This window comes from Magnusiomyces paraingens (genome assembly GCF_902498895.1).
Source record: "Magnusiomyces paraingens strain CBS 517.90 genome assembly, contig: contig4, whole genome shotgun sequence".
NCBI lineage: Eukaryota > Fungi > Ascomycota > Dipodascomycetes > Dipodascales > Dipodascaceae > Magnusiomyces > Magnusiomyces paraingens.
In genome coordinates, this window is record NW_022474070.1 from 2,632,501 (window position 1) to 2,651,584 (window position 19,084).

Here is a 19,084-nt window from a genome sequence, read left to right on the forward strand (position 1 = left end):
AACCTCCTGCAGATGCCCTCGTTCTTCACCCACCCCGTCTTTCATGGGAACAATCCATAGACATCACTGACCAACTGGCCACCGAGCGCTACTTCGAAACACTCCGCCGTGAGCGTCTTATCCGTGGTATTAGGCGTCACAAATTACGCTACCCATCCAGCTTAACTTCTCAAATATCTTCTCCAGCTCTATCCCCCTCAACAACACCTTCAAAATACCCTCCCACAACTCAGCAACGATCTCCACTCTCCGGTGCTCTTCTCCCCACAAAAGTAGGTGGCGGTGCCATTTTTTCACGTCCGGAAAAACTTGCCACCAGTTCTAACAATGTTTTTTCTACCGCTCCACTTGCTGCGCGTGCATTCCAGGTCGATGATCATGCATGGATTCGTGAACAACAACTTCAACGACAACGCTACACTCCTCGCCAGATCGAGGCGCCGGCTTACGCGTTTGAATGGTATTATTCTAAGCCACCAATCGAGCTTCCAGAAAATGAACCTTCTGCTGCTATTTTCGCACAAACATACCTGCGAATCATTGAAAAACGTCAACGAGAACAGGCAGAAATCGATCGTCTGCGGCGTGAAGAAGAAGCAAACCGGGCACGACTTGAAGCTCAAGCTAAACGCGAAAAGGAAAAACAAGAACAAGAAGAAGCAGAACGTAAATTAAAAGAATTACAACGCGTTAAACCTCTCCCACAAGATGCACGTAACCGTGTCCAATGGGTGTGGCAACAACGCGACCCAGGACTTGTTCTCGCAGATGCTTACCGTATCTCGGTTTCAGTCCACGATGCATGCACACTACGACCCGGCGCGTGGCTAAATGACAATGTGATTGATTTTTATCTTAGCATGGTAACTGCTCGGTCATCTTTACCTTCACTTTCACCTTCACCTTCACTTTCTACGGATACTTTACTTCCCACTGTATTTGCATTCAGTACCCATTTCTACTCGCGACTCCAGGATGCTGGGTACCAAAGCGTGCGCCGCTGGGCTAAGCGTAAAGGTGTGGACGTTACCGCCGTCGATTATGTTTTTGTCCCTATCAACCGTCACAATACCCACTGGTGTCTTGCTGTAATCAACAACCGAGCACATACTTTTGATTTTTATGATTCCATGAATGGTGCTGGTTCCCAAGCATTGACCCACCTTACTGAATATATGCACCAACAAACTCTCGATACTCATCCAGAAATGAACCCTCCCCCAAGTGACTCTTATACTCACCGCGACCGTGTGCCATGTCCGCAACAGGAAAACGGTTTCGATTGTGGTGTTTTTGTTTGCAAAATGGTCGAGGTTCTTTCCCGTAACGGTAACCTCGCCAGCTTCTCCCAGCGTGACATGCCTGAATTGCGCCAACGAATGCTCTACGAAATCCTCACAAACAACTTCCTAGATTAATCCTTTATATAATAATAACAAAATATATCTTAATTCAAATTCAAATTCAAAAACTTACTTACTTACTTAATTAATTAATTACTTACTTAATTACTTCCCTCCCATCACATCTCGCTGCTTGAAAAACCGCACCTCGTACCCCTTGATCTTGTCCTGCGACTGCTTCATCTTCCCTGTCAAGTACGTCACCCGCTCCCCGATTTCCCGGCGGTACGGTGTTTTACTCAACAACCGCAGTTCCTCTTCCCACTTTTCAATCTTACGCGTCTCGCCTGCAATCGCGCTCTCCAGCAATGCACTCTCCTGAATCGCATATAACACCTTGTCTTCTGTAATTGCCTTAAACGCGGCTTGGTACAATGGCTTTCCTGCCTTGATTGCCACATTGCGACCCCCATCGTGAACAAGGTTCACCATTTCTGCTTGCTGCAGCGCTCGTAGCGCCTTTTGCTGGTCTCGTGTCTTAAAGTTCGGGTCTAAAAACAAATAGCTGGCTGATATTTCTGGCTCAGAGTCCTTGGGAACGTACGCAATGTTACTATGTGGGTTCACTTTCGATCCTCCACGGTCTGACCCAGGTGCAACCCCGACCTTGGCCAAAGCAACTTGTCGCTCCCTCGTAAACGGGTACTTCGATAACTGCCCAAGTTCCTTGACTAGTGTCCATACTTGCTCAGGCGTCCACTCTCCCTGGCTATCATTGCCCACACGTCCGGTTCGGAACAAGTACATTTGCAAAATCTCTGCCGCGCTTTGATCAACCATATCTTCTGCGGCATCTAAAGGTGCTTGTCCAGACTTGAGTCGTCGTGCAAACGATTGCAGGTCCGTCAACCGTCCGCCCAGAGGCACAAGTGCATAATCAAGGTACGGGAACTCCCGGTCAATTGCATCTTGATTGAAATCATCTCCCTCAAAAATCAACCCAGGAGACGACTCGTGATGCTGCAACCCAGACCCCTTCTTTTGCTCAAGAAGCTTCTCATTTAAATCATCAGGCTTGGAGCTCGAGAAAATCCCACTCACAAACCCAACAACCTGGCCACCAATACCAACGCTCTGTGCCTTCTTCTTCTCAAGCTCCTTGCGGGCATTCTGAATATTCTCTTCTTCCTTCTTTTCCTTAGCAAGATCTAGCTTCTGCGACTGATAATTACTACGCTGGTCAGCATCCGCCGCAAGGGTATTAGCTCTAGCCACACGTGCAGTTTCCCTGGCCTCGAAAATCTGATTCAAAACAAACCGCTTGGCGTCGTCTGGATCAGCATCGCCAACAGTAGCAATCTTAAACAACCGGTTGGGCAAAGCAGGTGCTAAAACAGACTCAAAGGCCATGTCGTTGGTAATGAAAACAACATGTGCAAGATTGGTCTGCACAAGAATCGACGCAAACTCAGCAAGATATTTGTAAACAAACTGACGTGACTGATCAGACTTGTTCATAAAGTGCGAAATAACAATCACAGGCTTGACTTCTGCATGTAGTTGCAAATATGAATCTTCAGTTAGGTAATTGCTTGCATGCGTTTGAGTGTAACCACAAGCATCGCCATTGTTTGCACGGACTGCTTCGTCCTTGGCTGCCTCCTGATATTTTTCAAGCGCAATTTTACGCAGTGCGGCAACAGTCGTTGTCAGCATCGACTTGAACTGCTGCTCTGTCGACTCTGCAAACCCAGACTTTTGACCCGTCAAACCTTGGATAATCAAATCAAAATACGTGGCCAGGTTGTTCATCCATGGGAACACTGGAAAGTATCCCAGCTGACTGGCTGCAATCCGAATAAACGCCGGGTCGTTTTGAGCTTTGATAAGCTGGTCACAGTCAATTGACAAGACGTTTCCCCTGTCATTCACCACAAATTTATTTACCAGCTCGCGCTTACCATTACCCCGGGGGCCTGTCACCACAATGAACGTATTGACATTTTCATCAAGCCATTGTCTCAACCGCTGCACAATCTGCTGGCGCTCTTTCCAGAGTGACTCAAAGGACGGCGCGTACCGGTCAGAATTTAAATGGAGGTATCGGCTCAAGGTGGAAAACGTCGAGCGGGTCACAGTACGAAGCCACTTGACAAAACCATAGTTGTCAAACGTAGAACTAAAAGTTGCGCCAGTTACCTTGCGCTCGATAAACCATACGCGAATAGGGTTAAAGACAAAGACAGCAAAAGCGGCCAACAAAGCAAGCAAAATCGGGATGGAAATACGAGGGTGATCAACAATAGTCTTTTGGAAAAAATTGACACCTTCCACAGGGATATAAGTAATGTGAATCTTGGTGTTACCAACAACCAGCGAATTGACACAGTTTCGGGCCGTAGACGCATCCTTCTTGCGAGTATACTCCACAACTAAGCATTTAGCAGACGTGTCCTTGGAAGGAACAGACGTAATGTCTTTGATGGGACCATATCTTCTGAGCACTGAGTAAACTGTTTCCTGGGACAAATCATCACCCTCAAAAACCACACGGACTTTGCGGCTCACACGTCGGCGCAAGTCCTCAATCCAAGGCACACCTCGAACGGGGAATGCCTTGACTTTGTTAAGCGGGTTGTAAAGAGGCCGGTAGGGGTTTTCCTTGAGATGAGTGTACAGAATGGACTCGACATCTTTGGTCGACAATTCAGGAGGAGCATCCTTATCAATCTTATACTTGGCAAAAACACCACCATCCTTATAACGGGGGATAATCTGGGAAAAAGTAACAGGCAAATCAGACGGAACAGCATGGCTCGTGAGAATGTTTTTGACGCGAGATTCGGTCAATCCAAAGACCATGGACAAAATTGTAGAAGCAGGTTCATAGGAAATAGGAACAACAGGATACATTTCTGTGAAATAAAGAAGACCTTCGCGGTAGTTCTTCTCAATGACACCAGTGGTCTCCTGGACATGGGACTGCTCGTCCTGCTCTTGTTGCTCTTCAGCCTTTTGGCCCTTTTTAATAAGATCTTCAGCACTGGCAGGCAGGGTCGTGGAATTGAAGCGTAGTAAAGTGGTTTTAGTAAGACGCGGATTGAATAAGCAAGGTCGGGGGGCCATTGGAGTGGTCCCCAGACCATAAAGCGCACGTCGAATCATGATTGTGTTTGGGTTGGTGATAAGAAAGTTGGAGGTTCGCCACTGTTTAAAAACTTGAGCAAGCAATCCTGACATAAAAAAGAGGATATTGATCACGTGGAATATATATTCTGGAAAATGCAACTGATTACTGATTATTAATTGTGATAATTTTTTTGGATCAGCCAGGTGCCATTAGTCATTTGGATTTGCCAAAAAAAAAAAAAAAAAAAAAAAAAAAATTAATTCAATAAAAAAGTTATATAAACATTTTAAACTTCCGTCTTTTACTTATCCAAACTAACAATGAGTGCGATACTATCTGCAGATGATCTCAACGACTTTATTAGTCCTGGTGTTGCTTGCATCAAGCCAGTTGAAACTAAAAAAACTATAGATCCGTCCCATGCAAGGATTGAAATCTCCATGGACGGCGTCCCCACAGAAACCTTGGAATCAGGACAATCAACCACCTTAGAAAAGGCACAGATCTCTCTCAGTGACTGCCTTGCATGTAGTGGTTGCATAACTTCCGCAGAAAGCGTGCTGGTATCTTTACAGAGCCATGAAGAACTTCTTTCGAGTTTGAAAAACTCAGCAGACAAAATTTTTGTTGCTTCTATTTCTCACCAAGTCCGTGTGTCTCTCGCAGCTGCCTACGGTATCTCCGTGGCCCAAGTGGATGCCAAACTTCAAAACTTGTTAGTCGACACTTTAGGATTCAAGTACGTTGTTGGACTAGAGGTCGGACGTGTAATTTCTCTTGCTGAATCATTCCGAGAAGTTTCTACCAAATCTATCGGCAAACCAGTTCTCTGCAGCAGCTGTCCTGGATGGACATGCTATGCTGAAAAAACCCATCCTCACATTATACCATATCTTTCGCATGTCAAATCACCCCAGCAAATTACAGGAACCCTGATAAAAGATTTGATTCACAAGGAAACTGGTGTTTCCAAGGACAAAGTTTACCATTTGAGTATTATGCCATGCTTTGATAAAAAGTTGGAAGCTGCACGGCCGGAGTTTGGCCAGGAAACAGATAGTGTTCCTGAATATAGAGATGTTGACTGCGTTATTACAGCTAAAGAGATTGTTTTACTACTGATGAATGAAGGAATGTCTTTTGAATCACTAAAGGATACCCGCGAGTCAGTAGCACCTTCACCAGTGCTATGGCCAGCCAACGAGCAATGGCTTTCACACATGGGGTCTTCTTCAGGAGGCTATCTTGATTATATTTTAGCAGCTGTTCAAGGCAGAATCAGCAAGCCTACTCAAATCCAAATAATTAACGGCAAAAATGCAGATGTTGTCGAGTTAAGAGTAGTTTCTGAAGACAACGAAGTACATTTCAGAGCAGCACGGATATACGGGTTTAGAAATATTCAAAATCTTGTGCGGAAATTAAAGCCGACTGGCAAAAAACCAGGAGGAAACGCAGCGGTGCGGGCAAAGGTTACTGCTCGAGCTACAGCTCGCGGGGCTGGTCGCCGCAGAGCTGCCGCTGAGGAGTCTGGTGAATCGCTTAGTGATCCGTCCCAGCTTGACTATGTTGAAGTCATGGCATGCCCTGGTGGGTGTCTCAATGGTGGCGGTCAGATTGGCGTTCCTGAAGACAAGAACCAAAAGGAATGGAAACAGCAGCTGGAGGATCTCTACCAAAACATGCCTCAGATTGACGCTTCCAACTGGGCTGATTTTATCGAGCAAAAGGCTAGCGATTGGACTACTAAGCTTTCGATTGATTCCACCCAACTGTCCGTGGAGTACCATGCTATTGACGATATCCTGAACCCGTCATCGCAGTCGCCTGCAGCTGCAGTTGCTGCCACTCCACTTGCTCTGGGGGCCAAGTGGTAGGTGTTACGTAATCACAATTTATAGACTTAGTAATGACATTTATTCTCTCCCCTTTTTTTTTTTTTTTCTTTGCAGCCGCCCAAATTTCTTCTCCGCCATCATCACCACCAGCGTTTCTTGAACTTCCATCTATCATCTGAATAAACAAATTACTTTTGTGAATCTCATAAATTCATCGATTCTTATTATCTTAAAATCAATACTCAGTTAGGTCTCTAGAAATATATAATGGTACGTGGTGTAATGGGTTTAAACCATCTTGTTTTTGATTGTGTGGCAACACACAACGCCACCGACAATTCTAACATTAAGTAGACTTCAATTGGAACTGGCTACGATTTGTCCAACAGTACTTTCAGTCCTGGTATGTTTATTCATCCTTTATTATTTTTTTTAATTAAGTATAATCTAATTATTTAGATGGAAGAAACTTCCAGGTCGAATATGCCATGAAGGCAGTCGAGAATGCCGGCACCTCGATCGGTATCAAATTCAAGGACGGTGTCGTTTTCGCCGTTGAAAAGATTATCAGTTCTAAGCTTCTAGTGCCCGGCTCCAACAAGCGACTCCAGACCATTGACAAACACGTCGGTGTGGTAAGTAATTTTTATTACACTAAAGACCCATTCTAACATTTTAAGGCATACTCTGGATTACTGCCTGATGGTAGACACTTTGTCAATAGAGGACGCGACGATGCCCGAAGTTGGAGAGATTTATACAAGTCTCAGATCCCCGTTTCTACCTTAGCAGATCACATGGGTGGCTACGCACAAGCCTACACTCTCTACAATTCAGTCAGACCTTTTGGCGTCACTGTCATTGTTGGCGGTGTCGATAGCGAAGGACCACACCTTTACATGATTGAACCTAGCGGAACATACTGGGTAGGTTTTTTTTTTTTTTTTTTTTTTTTGATATTTGTAAAGTAACAATACTAACTCTCTTTAGGGGTACCGCGGTGCTGCCACGGGCAAGGGTCGTCAAACAGCCACCTCTGAGCTGGAAAAGCTCGATCTTGGAAACCTGACGGCGGAAGAGGCTGTCAAGGAGGCTGCAAAGATTATATACTTGGCTCATGAAGACTCTAAGGACAAGGACTTTGAGCTGGAAATTAGCTGGGTCAGCACCTCTGCTACTGGCGGCGTCCACCAGTACGTTCCTGAGGCGCTGCTCGAGGAAGCAAAGCAGTATGCCATCAACGAGATTGAGGGTGATGACGGTGACGAGATGGAGGAATAGATGTTTATAAATGTTTAAATAATTATGAATAAATGAAAGGAAAAAAAAATAAATAAATTGAAACCCCATAACGTGTATATTAATAATTTTGCGCAGTACTATTTTGTTTTCTCTTCTTTACCTTTAAACCCACAACAACAACAACAACAACAACAAAAAATGACTGAAACCGACCAGCAAGAAACTGCTCAACAGGAAACTGCTAAGCAGGAAATGCTGGAAGTGGATATCTCCATGAACCAGGAACAGTTTGATGCTGTCACTAAGCCATTGGATGCCAATGTCCAAGTTCTGGCTGGTCCAGGAACTGGTAAGTTTTGAGCTCATTTGCAAATATGACCAAACTGACACGTTTTCAAGGCAAAACGTTAACTCTAGTCAACAGAGTTTTGTATCTTCTTTCCAAAGGAGTTCTTCCTAATAGGATCCTGGTACTGACATATACTAATCGTGCAATCTACGAGTTCCGGACCCGTGTGAATGACATCATTGGACAAGACCTTGGAAGTCAACTGCGAATTCACACTGTGCACTCATACTGTCAGGAGATGCTTCAGCGCCATGGCCAGCTTATAGATCTACCCGAAGTCCAAATCATTGCAAATAAGATTGACAAGGAATACATTGAAGGAGTAAGTAAACCCCTGGGCCCAAAAAAAAAAAAAAAAAAAAAAAAAAAAATTCTAGCTAACTAGATCAGATCGTCATTCGCAAAATCCAAAAAACCCACGTCGATAAAGATTATAAGGTCGCCAAAAGAGTGTTTCACGCAGCTTTAGATAGCAAACTTAATAAACGATCTGCAAACTTTGTACCAGAATCGCTGAAAAAAGAGGTTCTTGAGATTTACAATGTAGAGCTTAGAAAGGCCTTTCTTTTTGATGTGAGTATCAACCACTTTTGGCAGACTCTTGTTTCCTAACAAATATAGTACGATGATCTCATCATTTTGACCGAAAAACTTCTCAAAAACTTCCCTGAGGTTGCCAATGACCTTGATTCAGTTCTTGTTGATGAGTTCCAGGTAAGTTTTATTTCATAATTTTACATTCATTCTAACTTTATAAGGACATTTCACAACCTCTCTGGAACGTCATTAAACGGTTGGCTAAACACTCTTCTTTATATGCTGCAGGCGACCCAGACCAAAACATCTTTGGATTTTTGGGCGCACACTCTATTATTTTTAAAGAAATGCGTCAGGATTTTAAAGTCGATCAAGTCATTTTGACCCGCAGTTACCGCTCTTCACAGCCCATTCTGGACGCAGCTTATGAGCTCATTTCTCACGACAACCAGCGCGAGCACTCAAAAAGTCTAATAGCTGATGAATCATACCTAGCTGAAAACATGATTGAAAGCATCCCGCCACGCTTGATTGTACTTAAAACTGCAACAGAGGAAATGAGTTGGGTCTCGTGTACCGTCCGCTTTTTAATGGAACAGGGAGTACCGGCACATGATATCGTGGTGCTTGCGCGAACAGGTCGCATAGCTTCTGAGATTGCAGACCCGATCCAAAGCGGATCCGGGACCAGAACAATCGTAATTGGCGGGACGTCGTTGCTGGAAACCGACGAGGCCAGTGTGTGCAATACCATTTTGCGATTCTTACAGTACCCTGATAGAAACCTTTTTGTGCTAAACCTGATTCGCAGATACCATTTGTTTATTGCACCCAAGGATTTGGAAACCGCAATCAATAGAGCGACAGAGCTAGAAATCTCGCTTATAGAAGCATTGAGAGATCCTGGTCCATGGATCACAAATGCAAAGCGCGAGAAGCTTAACTCCTTTTTGGAAATGATTGACCGGTCACATCAAATTATGCGCGAGGACCCCAAAAGTCTTGAAAAAGTTATTGAGGCTTTGCGGTACTGTCTGGGGAAACTCCAACTGGTGGAAAAGGTGCGCCTCAAGTATGCACGGACGTACCGCTCGCGGTTGCGCAATATTGACAAGTTTATTGAATATCTTTACAGCGTCAAGGATTACGTCGCTTGGGAAATGGAGAGTCACACAGAGCGCACATTCCTAGAGCAGTTGCTGGCCAGCTCTGTGTTTTACCACATTACTCCCACCGTCGACGAGCTTGTAATCTCAACAGTTCATGCCGCAAAGGGTCGGGAATGGCGTGTGGTTTTTGTTGTCAATGCCGACGACAAGGTGTACCCGCACATTCGCACTCACGGGTCGCCCAAAGAGCTAAATGAAGAGCGGCGTGTGCTCTATGTTGCCATGACTAGAGCAAAAGAGCGTCTGCTAGTCAGCTATCACAAGGAAAATGCATACGATAATTTCACCCAAAACGTTCCGTCGCGATTTTTTACACCATCTGTTCTCAAGAAGCTGGAGGCAAGTGAGGGATCTGTCAATGCAACTGGTGTTTATTCCAATTGTAAGTATTTTTTTTTTTTTGGATGAATTCTATTATGACTTTTACTAACTATCTTTTTTAAGATGCTTTGGCGGAACAAAAATACCCATTGCTGTTTAAACAGCCCAAGTATTATCGCACAACTCTCAATAAGCGTTTCCATACGCTTGCCCGCCCTGCAATCCTGAAATGCAGTCCCACTACAGCGCTCTGCAACACTGCTCGCACTTTTTCGCATCTCCCGCGTCTCATTTCGCGTTTCTTGTAAATGATTAATATAGGTATATTTGCTTTTGTAGTTACAAATGTGCTTTTTTTAACTCGTAATTTTTTGTTTCTTCTTGGGGGGCTCCTGCTTTTCGTTATTATTTGAAGACTTATCCTGTTTCTGGGACTGTTGTTGTTGTTGTTGTTGCCTCTCTTTATTCTTTGTAGACTTATCCTGTTTCTGAGCCTGCTGTTGTTGTTTCTTGCCCAAAATCGGTGCCGTCGTCTTGACGGTCGCAATCTGAGTTGACTTATATCTCACCTTCTCACGATCCATCTGAGCAACAATTTCTGGAACTGTGACGGCACCAACCCCACGGTCTGCAAGCATATCGCTCAAACTGCCCAGCAGCGGATACTTTACTCGTGCAGATTTGCGAACCCCCACAACAGTGACTTCTGGCCGCCGTCGATGCTTGAACTTTGTCTTTCTAAAATCAGAAGTTTTATCTATACTATCTTCTTTATTATCTTTCTTAGACTTGTTCTTTTCTTCGTCATCACCGACCTTACGCTTCTGTAATGATGGAAGGTTGGTAGTATCAGGCTCAGGGCCGTTATATGCAAGCGAAAGACTTTGTGCGCTACCCCGTGGGAGCCCGACAAGCCGCGCGACCCGCGCAACGGCACATAGCCCAGGGAAATGTGCACTTGCGAGCTCGGACACAATATCATCTTTGCACACAAGTAAGAGTTCGATAGGATCTGCAGACGACTCTGGAGCTTTGGCCTGTTGCTCGAGTGCGCGCGTGGTATTGTTGAATCCAATCACAACGGGACGCGCAGACAAAGAATCTGTATTGGAATCCGGCATATCCAAATGATGGAGAGATGTCTGGAAAACCATGTGTAGAATGTCATAGGCTGATTTGGCATCCTCAGTGGGAACATGGGGCCTTTAGGAATCAAGTTAGTACAGAACTTGGGTGATTGGGAATGCTTAAAACCTACCAAGAGCTGGGTGCATAGGGACTTTCTAGGATGTTTCGAAATACAGGTCTTACTTTGAGAGTTGCAGCTGATGATTGCCCTGAAGCCGCAGCCGATTTATCTACTGTTGCCATTGCTGCTGTTTTTTTCGTACTTGTTTGTTTTTTTTTTGTCGAGTGATGAAAATTTTGATTGTCGATATTGTGATTAAGGTATTACACACCAAACTATTTTCAGCCGTACCATTTTCGCATATTCCCATTTTTTTTGAATATTCAAAAAAAATAATTCATTGTTTTTTTTTTTTTTTTTTTTCTTTCAAGTCTCCATTATAATCTTTAAAAAACTCTCTATTCTATAAATTTTTTTTATAATGTTTGCAAATTACAGAAGAAAAAAAAAAAGGTACTTTTCGGTTATATCAAATCAAAGAAGAAGAACAAAAAAAAAAAATTGAAACAAGAAATAAATTACCGGGGGTGACCGCCAGATGACGAGTGAGACCGATCAGAAGTCCGTGAGAATGACCGAGACCCAGGCCCGCCGCCGCCGCCATACTGAACTGGCATCAGCAATGGCGACATACGCCCAGATGCTGCTTCTGCAGCTGTAATTTTCTCAATGCTTGACTTAATGTCCTGGACTCGACCAGAAATTGGCACTCCAGACGCTGACGGCGAGCGGAACGTGTAGCGCATATGGTTGCTGCGATCGTGTAGGTATCGGTCTTCAAGCTGACGCACCGACGAGTTATAGTTTTCATACTCAAGCTTGCGCTGCTCACGCTCCATCTCGTATCGCTTCTTCATGTCCATAAAGCGGTACTGCCAGACCTTGAGTGCAATGTCGCCGCCAACAGTATCGATTGTCTTTTGGTCAAGCAGCTCATATTTCTGTGAGAGTTGTTTGATTTGTGCATTGTTTTCAAGATTGTTGAGTGCAGCAATTGAGTTAGATAAAGGCTCATATGCAGGTTTGTTTTTCTTGTTGCCATTGCCCCCGCTGCCGCCATCAGTACTTGACGACGAACTGTGTACACTTCCATTCGACTTGTCTCTAAGAGCCCGCTCAGCCATGGACTTGTACTTGCGCTTTTTGGTCTCGAGTATCCGGAACCCATCACAAATGAGGTTGCCAATGCGCGAAAAGTTTTCAATCGGCGACCCAGGGTGTCGATGAATCTCTTCAACAGCAATTGTCACGCTGTTGGTCCACTCAGGGTCAAGAACCTTGCTTAAGTATGATGTAATGTCGCGTAGCACAGAAGAAAACTCAGCACCGCGTCGGTTAAGCTTGTCACGGTACCGTCGCAATTCATTGTCAAGGCCCTTGATTCGTTCCCGCGAAATCTGAACTTCTTCTTCCAGCTCCAAAACCCGACGGTATGCCTGGTGATCCTTAGCTCGAGAATTACCAGCACCTCCAGCGTCAGAGTTAAATGATGCCTCTTGAATCTGTTGTTCAAGCACGTCCACTTGCCCTGTCAGCTCATCATAGCTTTCGCGCAGCACATTGTTTTCATGCAAAAGTGCCGCATTCTCGCGAGAGATTTCAACAAGTTTACCGCTCTTATGCTCGAGTTCTGCCAGCAGCTCGTCGTTGCGATGATTGATATCAGTAATGCGCGATTCAAGGTCGCGAATCGTGTGCTGGTTGTTGTGGTCAGCCTTGCGTAGAGTCTCAGCCTGCTGTTCCAGTTCCTCACGTATTTGTTGTAGCTTGTCATTCTCCTCGACAATAGCCTTACGGTCAGTCTCCAGCTCCCCCATTTTATTGGCAATATGTTCAAAGTCGTTACTGAGTTGCTGGAATTGGTCAGGTGTAAGGCGTTCCTCATCAGTCAACTTCTTTTTGAGCTGGGTATTTTCCGCCTCTAGAGTTTCGCATAAAGTGCGCACTTGTGTCAACTCCTGGTGCACACCATCAAGCTCCTCACGCAAAATCTGCTCTTCATTCTGGCTTTGCTCAAGCTCTTCGCGTAATTGTTTAGCTTTAGCACTGTGATGGGACTCAACAGTTTCGATCTGTGTCAATAAATCACCTTCAGCTTTGGTCTTGGCCTCCAACTCAGCTTGCAACTTTTCTTGTTGGACCTCGAGGTTCTTGCGTTGCTCAACAACTTGTTTTCGCTGCTCTTCAAGATTGGTAAAAAGTCGAGTGTTTTGTGCGGTTGTTTCATCAAGCTTGGCAGTCAAAACGGGTATGTTGCGGTAATCTTCAAAGATATTGTCTAGAGTATCGCGAAGAGATTCTACAGATACCGCAACAGAGTTGTTCAAAGCGTCCTTGGTGCGTCTGAGAATGTCTTCAATGAGATCTTGGGCATCTGTAGTGCTTATAGTGACGGCATCAAGTCCTTCGCAAAGAGTATTGATTTCAAGTTTGTCTGTGGTTGAACGTAAGGACTTGACAAGCTCCTTTAAGTTTTTAATTTCGACAACATTTTGCTTGGCGTCCTCTTTGATATTTGAGTAAGAAACACGAAGTTCTTCCAACCTGCGCTCTTTTGCTCCAATTTCTTGGTCTTTAAGATTGATTTCCTCCTCCTTGGCTGCAATTTCTTGTTTCTTTTCTTCAAGTTGTTTTGTTAATGACTCCACTTTAGTCTTGTGGGAAAGCACTTCATCATCCTTTTGAGAAAGTGATTTTGAAAGCTGGTCAACATCATCGTTAAAATATCGCAATTCAATCTGAACAGTATCATAGTCGTGCTGAAGAACTTTAAGTTGATCGATAAGTGCAAGGATTTTGTCATCTTTACCAGAAGAAATCTCTTCAATCTCGCCATTAATTTCATTCATTTGATTTTTAAACAACTTTTCTTGTTCGGCAATTTTGAGGTCGCGAACTTCAATCTCCTTATCTAGTAAATCAATCTTGTCAGTGCTATCATCCTTAAACTTAGTCCACTCGGCAATTTCTTCATCATGAGCCTCTTTAAAAGCCTCGTATTCGTGTTGTAAGCCCTCATAATTTGAAAGACAATCGCGGTACTTGTTTGAAACATCCCATGCGGCTGCTTGAATTTCATTTAGCATGTTTGAAAGTACAGAGTTTTCGTCACTAATGTCAACAAGGTCAACAAGACTTGCAGTACTACCTGAAACATTGCTACTAAGCCGGCTACCGGGCCGACTACCTGAACGAGAGGGCGAAGAAACAGAAGTGGATGTTGGGATATTAAGTGCACGTTGGATACTGTAAAAATGTTGCTCAATAACACGGGTGGCATTCCGAGGTGTTGATGATGATGATGTTGTGCTACCATTACCTTGAGGTGTGTCGAGCTGCTTGCGTAGTGACATATTTTGAGCTTGAAGACTAGAAGCAAGAGAGTTAAGATTGTGATGAGAGGATGACTTTGATTGCTTTTCGGAAGCCAAATCTTCCTCAAGTTGTTCCTTTTGAATTATAAGCTCGTTGATATTGTTTTGGTATGATTCAATAGATTCATTTTGTTCCGTAATGGTTTCCTCAGCTTGTTCAAGAGCTTCTTGTAGTGTTTCTGCCTCTTCTTGTAACTGAGAGTTGTATTGTTTATACTCTTCAAGTTCCTCTTGTAGCTCTAGAATTGTCTCATTGTAAGAAGCATCATCGTCATGGGTAGTTTTAAGAGTACTGATTGTTAAACGCAGTTTTTCATTTTCATGCTTCATGGCAATCCGAGCAGCCTGGGCAGCTACTAATTGCTTTTGTAGCTCGGCGACACCGGTTTCGGAGCTACGAGCAGCTTGTTCCTCCATGCAAACAATGCGAATTTTGAGTTCGAAATTTTCCTGTTGAAGTGTTTCAATAGCCTTAGACTCTTCTTTAAGTCCTCTAGGAGTTTTCTTTTTGGGAGCATCTGATTTAGCAGTATCGCCAAAGGAAGATTCATTATCGGATGGTGAAAGTGAAAACTTATAGGAAGACGCACGTTGAAGAATATGTTGAGTACGGTCCTGTATACTGTCATCGGAAGAATCAGAGTCGAAATCATCATTGTCATTTTCATTGTCATCACCATCATGAGCGGGTAAAATTATGGAACTATCAAGTTTGGGAAGTTGCTCTGGAGCCGCATTATTGGACCCGCCACTTTTTACTGAAAGCCGTCCAGAAAGATCCTCATTTGGAAGTAGACGTTGCTGAAGCGAGGTTTTGTTATTGAAATTTGGAATGACTGAGCCAAAAGATTGGATGGAATCCACTGACCGAAGATGAGTGTTTAAGGACGTTGGAGGAGTTGTTGTACCCGGATTGGCAGTGTCGTGGATAAGTACACTGTTTTCATTGTTTTCACTGTTTTCTTGTGGTGGCACCACGTCTTGGTCATATTCCAAATGCTGCTCAATACCCGAATAGTCATTGTTGGTATGCGTATTTCCAGAATGGTTCTCTTCGTTAGTGACAATGGGTAAATCCGTTCCTAATAGTTTTTGGGAGTTGCTAACTGGTGTATAATAATCTCTGGAAACTGTTCGAGGATGAAGACAGTCTTCGTTAGAATCGTTTTTCAATAAGTTAGTCTTGACGTTGTCATTGGTGGTATTAGCGTTAGAGTTAACTACACTAGACAGGGAACTATTACTAGCTGCATTTTCGTCTATAGTAAGTGCTCTTAATAGATTTTCTGTAGAAGTCAATGTTGCATTATTCTGTTCGTCCCTGAGGGGCTGTGCTGAAAATATATTTAAAGGTGAGGAGGACTTTTGTTGGTTGGATGAAATAAGAGATTTGGAAGTAATAGGAGAAGCAGAAGCAGAAGCAGAAGCAGAGTCATTTTCCGAGTCATTTTCCGAGTCATTTTCCGAGTCATTTTCCGAGTCATTTTCCGAGTCATTTTCCGAGTCATTTTCGGAGTCATTTTCCGTTTGCTTTTTTGTTGGAGATTCAATTATAGGAAAGGAAGAATTATGATGGATAGGAGAAGAAGAGGAATGATGAATATGAGAAGGTGAAGGTGAAGTTGAAGAAGAAGAAGAAGAAACAAGAGGATGTATAGAATTGATAGGTGTTGAAGAGCGGGGCGGGGTGGAGCTTGAAGGACCCACAGACGAGACAAAAGAAGTATTTTGAAATTCGGTATCGTATTCATCAGAGGTTGGAGCAATATGTTCTTTTTCTTCTTTTTTAGTTGTTGTAAAATTTTCAATTGAAAGTGGAGAATGTTGTTGTAGTTGTTGTTGTTGTTGTTGAGCTAATAGAGTTGAAGGGTATTCAATAAAAGAGCTACTAGCATCTGAATAAACTTCGTCGTCGTAATAAAAGCTGGTAACAATCTGTGAATCTTTTTCAGTATCTGTACGAGCTGCAGTTGATCTAGAACTCGATGGAGAATTAGCTAGTTTTGGAGGAGGTGGTGGTGTTAAAGTAGTTGTTTGTATGGGGGATGATGATGAAGATGATGATGATACTACATGGTTATTTGTGAAACCTGCAGAAGCATTACTAGGTGAAGTTTCTGTATGGTTGACACTTTCAAAAGATAAAAGTCCCTTTTCAATGGCGATATCTTGGGATGTTTCGTTTGGTTTTCCTAAGATTGATGATGGTGATGATGATGACGAGTTTGCTGTGATAGAAGGGTTAGCAACAAACAATTCTGGATCATTACCACCACTTAGGTCTCCATTACTACTGTTGCTATTGGGAGGACTAGACGACATAGTTACAGCTTTATATAGAGGTGGTTGATCCTTGCGTCCACGATATGATAGAAAATGGAACTGAGTAGGATCACCAGTTGTTGTAAGTGGTAGTTCTTGTTGAAGGAGTAGTTGCTGTGACGGTTGTTGAGATGGTTGAGGAGAAGATTGTGGATTCAGTGTGAAGGAAGAAGAAGAAGAGGAGGTTTCAGTAGAGTTTTTGGACATTTCGTCTAAGAAACGCCTAAAAAAAAAAAGTTGTATGATTTGAAGAATAAAAAAAAAAAAAAAAAACCTGCTTTATTTCTTTATTTCTTTGTTTCTAAATTGGCAAGAAGGGTTCTTAATATTATTATTATTATTATTATTTGATAGAATCCAACTGAATAGGGGAAAATGAGTTTCGAGATAGTTTATAGTTTATAGTTTATAGTTTATAATTGTTGAAATATTATTTTATTTTTTTTTTATCTTTTTTATCTTTAATATAAATTTTATTTTTTTTTTTTTTTTCAAAAGAATCGCCAATTTCCCATTTCAGAAGACTTGTGGGACCTTTTTTTACTCTTAAAAAAAATTCAATTGATTAGAATAAGTTTTAAAATAAATAAATGAATAAATAAATAAATAAATAAATAAATGAATAAAAAAAGGCTACACCAATTATAAATCTTTTTTTTTTAAAAAAAAAAAAATAAAGGAGATCCACCAAAAAAAAAAAATAAAAATAAAAATAAAAATAAAAATTACCTTCAAGTTTCAAGTTTCATTTTTTTTTTTTTTTTTTTTTAAAAAAAGTTCTATGTAGATTTTTCTCTTCCTTCCCTTCCTTACTGCCTAGTTACCGTTGCTACAGAATACAAACACAAGTCACAACTTACTAGGGAAAAAAAAAATAATTATTTAAACAAGGTTATAAACTTGTCTAGGTTACTACAATGTTACCTACTGGTAAACAATTCAATCCTACAATTATTAAATATATACATTTTCAACAAAAAAATTTTTAAACATTAATTACAGATCAATTTAAAAAAAAACATTACCAAATAAAAAAACCCAAAGCTCTCTCTGAAAGCAGCTTAGATCTTCTGCATGGCAGCAACGTCGACAGACTGGACTTCATCCTCAAAAGCCTCAATAGCATCAGAAAGATCGTCCATGGAAACCTTCTCGTCCTCAACAACAACGTTAAGCTGGATCTTCTTGATACCGTAACCAATGGGAATGAACTGAGCACCACCCCAGACAAGACCGTCCATCTTAATCTCAAGAACCTTCTTAAGAAGGGCATCAAGATCAATGGTGTCATCCCAACTCTTAATGTCAAGAGTAACAAGGGACTTGGCAATAGTCTTGGGCTTACCAGCCTTCTTGGCAGCGTAGGCAGCGAGACGCTCCTCTCTGATGCGGACAGCCTCGGGGTCCTCCTCCTCATCATCATCGGAACCAAAGAGGTCGACTTCCTCATCGTCGTCCTCCTCCTCGGCAGCAGCAGCAGCAGGAGCGGCAGCAGCCTCAGGACCGAAAGAGCTGGCAGAGGCCTCCTTGTCACCGGGGAGGGTGGCAAACTCCTCAGAGTAAGAGGCAATGTGCTTGTACCAGCGGGCAGCGTTGGGGTAAGCCTCAGCATCAGGGGCAGAGCCAACAGCCTTGTAGACGACAACGTCAGCCTGGGAAGCGGCGGTACTAAAAGAATCACAAGTTAGATTAAATTGAATTCAATTTAATTAACTTAAATGGATTGCCATTTGTAATTTTTTTTTTTAAAAATTTTGTTTTTTTTTATAAACATACCCCTGGATGTAGCTCTTGTCAGCGAGGAAAGAGTCGAGGGACTTGAGGCCTAATAATAGGTATTATGTTAGATAGATGAATGGATGGATAGATTGATTGATGCATTAATGGATTGATTCATAAATGGATGAATGAAGATTTGAACATTGATGAATTGTTGGATTGTTTGCAAGTTGAAATAAAAATATTTGCAAAAATACAATATATATATATATATATGGAGAGAATAGAATAAAAAAAAAAAAAAAAACCAATCCCAGCAATTGAAATCATTGCAAAGACGTACCGGCAGCGGAAGTAAGATCGGAGAAACCCATTTTTGATTCTTGTGAAGTTGTGAGTATATAAAAAAAGTTCAGGTGAACAAGATGATGTTGAAGAGAAGGAAAAAAAAAAAAAAAGAAGGAAAAAGAGGAAAGAAGAAAAAGAGAAAGGAAAAAAAAAAAAAAAAGTTTTGGTGTTGCTGAAAAAAAAAAAAAAAATTTTTTTTTCTC

The 19,084-nt window shown here is 42.4% G+C and overlaps 7 protein-coding genes across 7 annotated transcripts in view; 4 read left to right on the top strand and 3 right to left on the bottom strand.

Moving 5' to 3' along the window:
• The window catches only part of SAPINGB_P005545 (uncharacterized protein), a gene marked incomplete at both ends in the record, with an annotated part of 1,899 nt that extends 481 nt beyond the window's left edge, over nt 1-1,418 (top strand). The window contains one exon of the mRNA XM_032000259.1: nt 1-1,418. This exon is cut by the window's left edge and continues 481 nt beyond it. Within this exon, the coding sequence (XP_031856150.1) occupies nt 1-1,418 (1,418 nt within the window).
• Nucleotides 1,419-1,508: 90 nt separating this feature from the next.
• Nucleotides 1,509-4,508, bottom strand: SAPINGB_P005546 (uncharacterized protein; the record flags this gene model as incomplete). The annotated part of the gene is made up of 1 exon (XM_032000260.1): nt 1,509-4,508. The coding sequence occupies one exon, from the start codon at nt 4,506-4,508 to the stop codon at nt 1,509-1,511; it is 3,000 nt and encodes a 999-aa protein (XP_031856151.1).
• Nucleotides 4,509-4,793: 285 nt separating this feature from the next.
• On the top strand, nt 4,794-6,350 carry SAPINGB_P005547 (uncharacterized protein; the record flags this gene model as incomplete). Its single annotated transcript, XM_032000261.1, has 1 exon — nt 4,794-6,350. One exon carries the CDS (start codon nt 4,794-4,796, stop codon nt 6,348-6,350), a length of 1,557 nt encoding a protein of 518 aa, XP_031856152.1.
• Nucleotides 6,351-6,578: 228 nt separating this feature from the next.
• On the top strand, nt 6,579-7,592 carry SAPINGB_P005548 (uncharacterized protein; the record flags this gene model as incomplete). The annotated part of the gene is made up of 5 exons (XM_032000262.1): nt 6,579-6,581; nt 6,666-6,714; nt 6,771-6,946; nt 6,992-7,237; nt 7,302-7,592. 5 exons carry the CDS (start codon nt 6,579-6,581, stop codon nt 7,590-7,592), a joined length of 765 nt encoding a protein of 254 aa, XP_031856153.1.
• Nucleotides 7,593-7,751: 159 nt separating this feature from the next.
• Nucleotides 7,752-10,237, top strand: SAPINGB_P005549 (uncharacterized protein; the record flags this gene model as incomplete). Its single annotated transcript, XM_032000263.1, has 6 exons — nt 7,752-7,902; nt 7,971-8,224; nt 8,293-8,475; nt 8,524-8,616; nt 8,661-9,990; nt 10,053-10,237. 6 exons carry the CDS (start codon nt 7,752-7,754, stop codon nt 10,235-10,237), a joined length of 2,196 nt encoding a protein of 731 aa, XP_031856154.1.
• Nucleotides 10,238-10,285: 48 nt separating this feature from the next.
• Nucleotides 10,286-17,021, bottom strand: SAPINGB_P005550 (uncharacterized protein; the record flags this gene model as incomplete). Its single annotated transcript, XM_032000264.1, has 2 exons — nt 10,286-11,132; nt 11,641-17,021. The coding sequence occupies 2 exons, from the start codon at nt 17,019-17,021 to the stop codon at nt 10,286-10,288; spliced, it is 6,228 nt and encodes a 2,075-aa protein (XP_031856155.1).
• Nucleotides 17,022-17,875: 854 nt separating this feature from the next.
• On the bottom strand, nt 17,876-18,907 carry SAPINGB_P005551 (uncharacterized protein; the record flags this gene model as incomplete). The annotated part of the gene is made up of 3 exons (XM_032000265.1): nt 17,876-18,482; nt 18,591-18,639; nt 18,877-18,907. 3 exons carry the CDS (start codon nt 18,905-18,907, stop codon nt 17,876-17,878), a joined length of 687 nt encoding a protein of 228 aa, XP_031856156.1.
• Between the last annotated feature and the right edge of the window lie 177 nt (nt 18,908-19,084).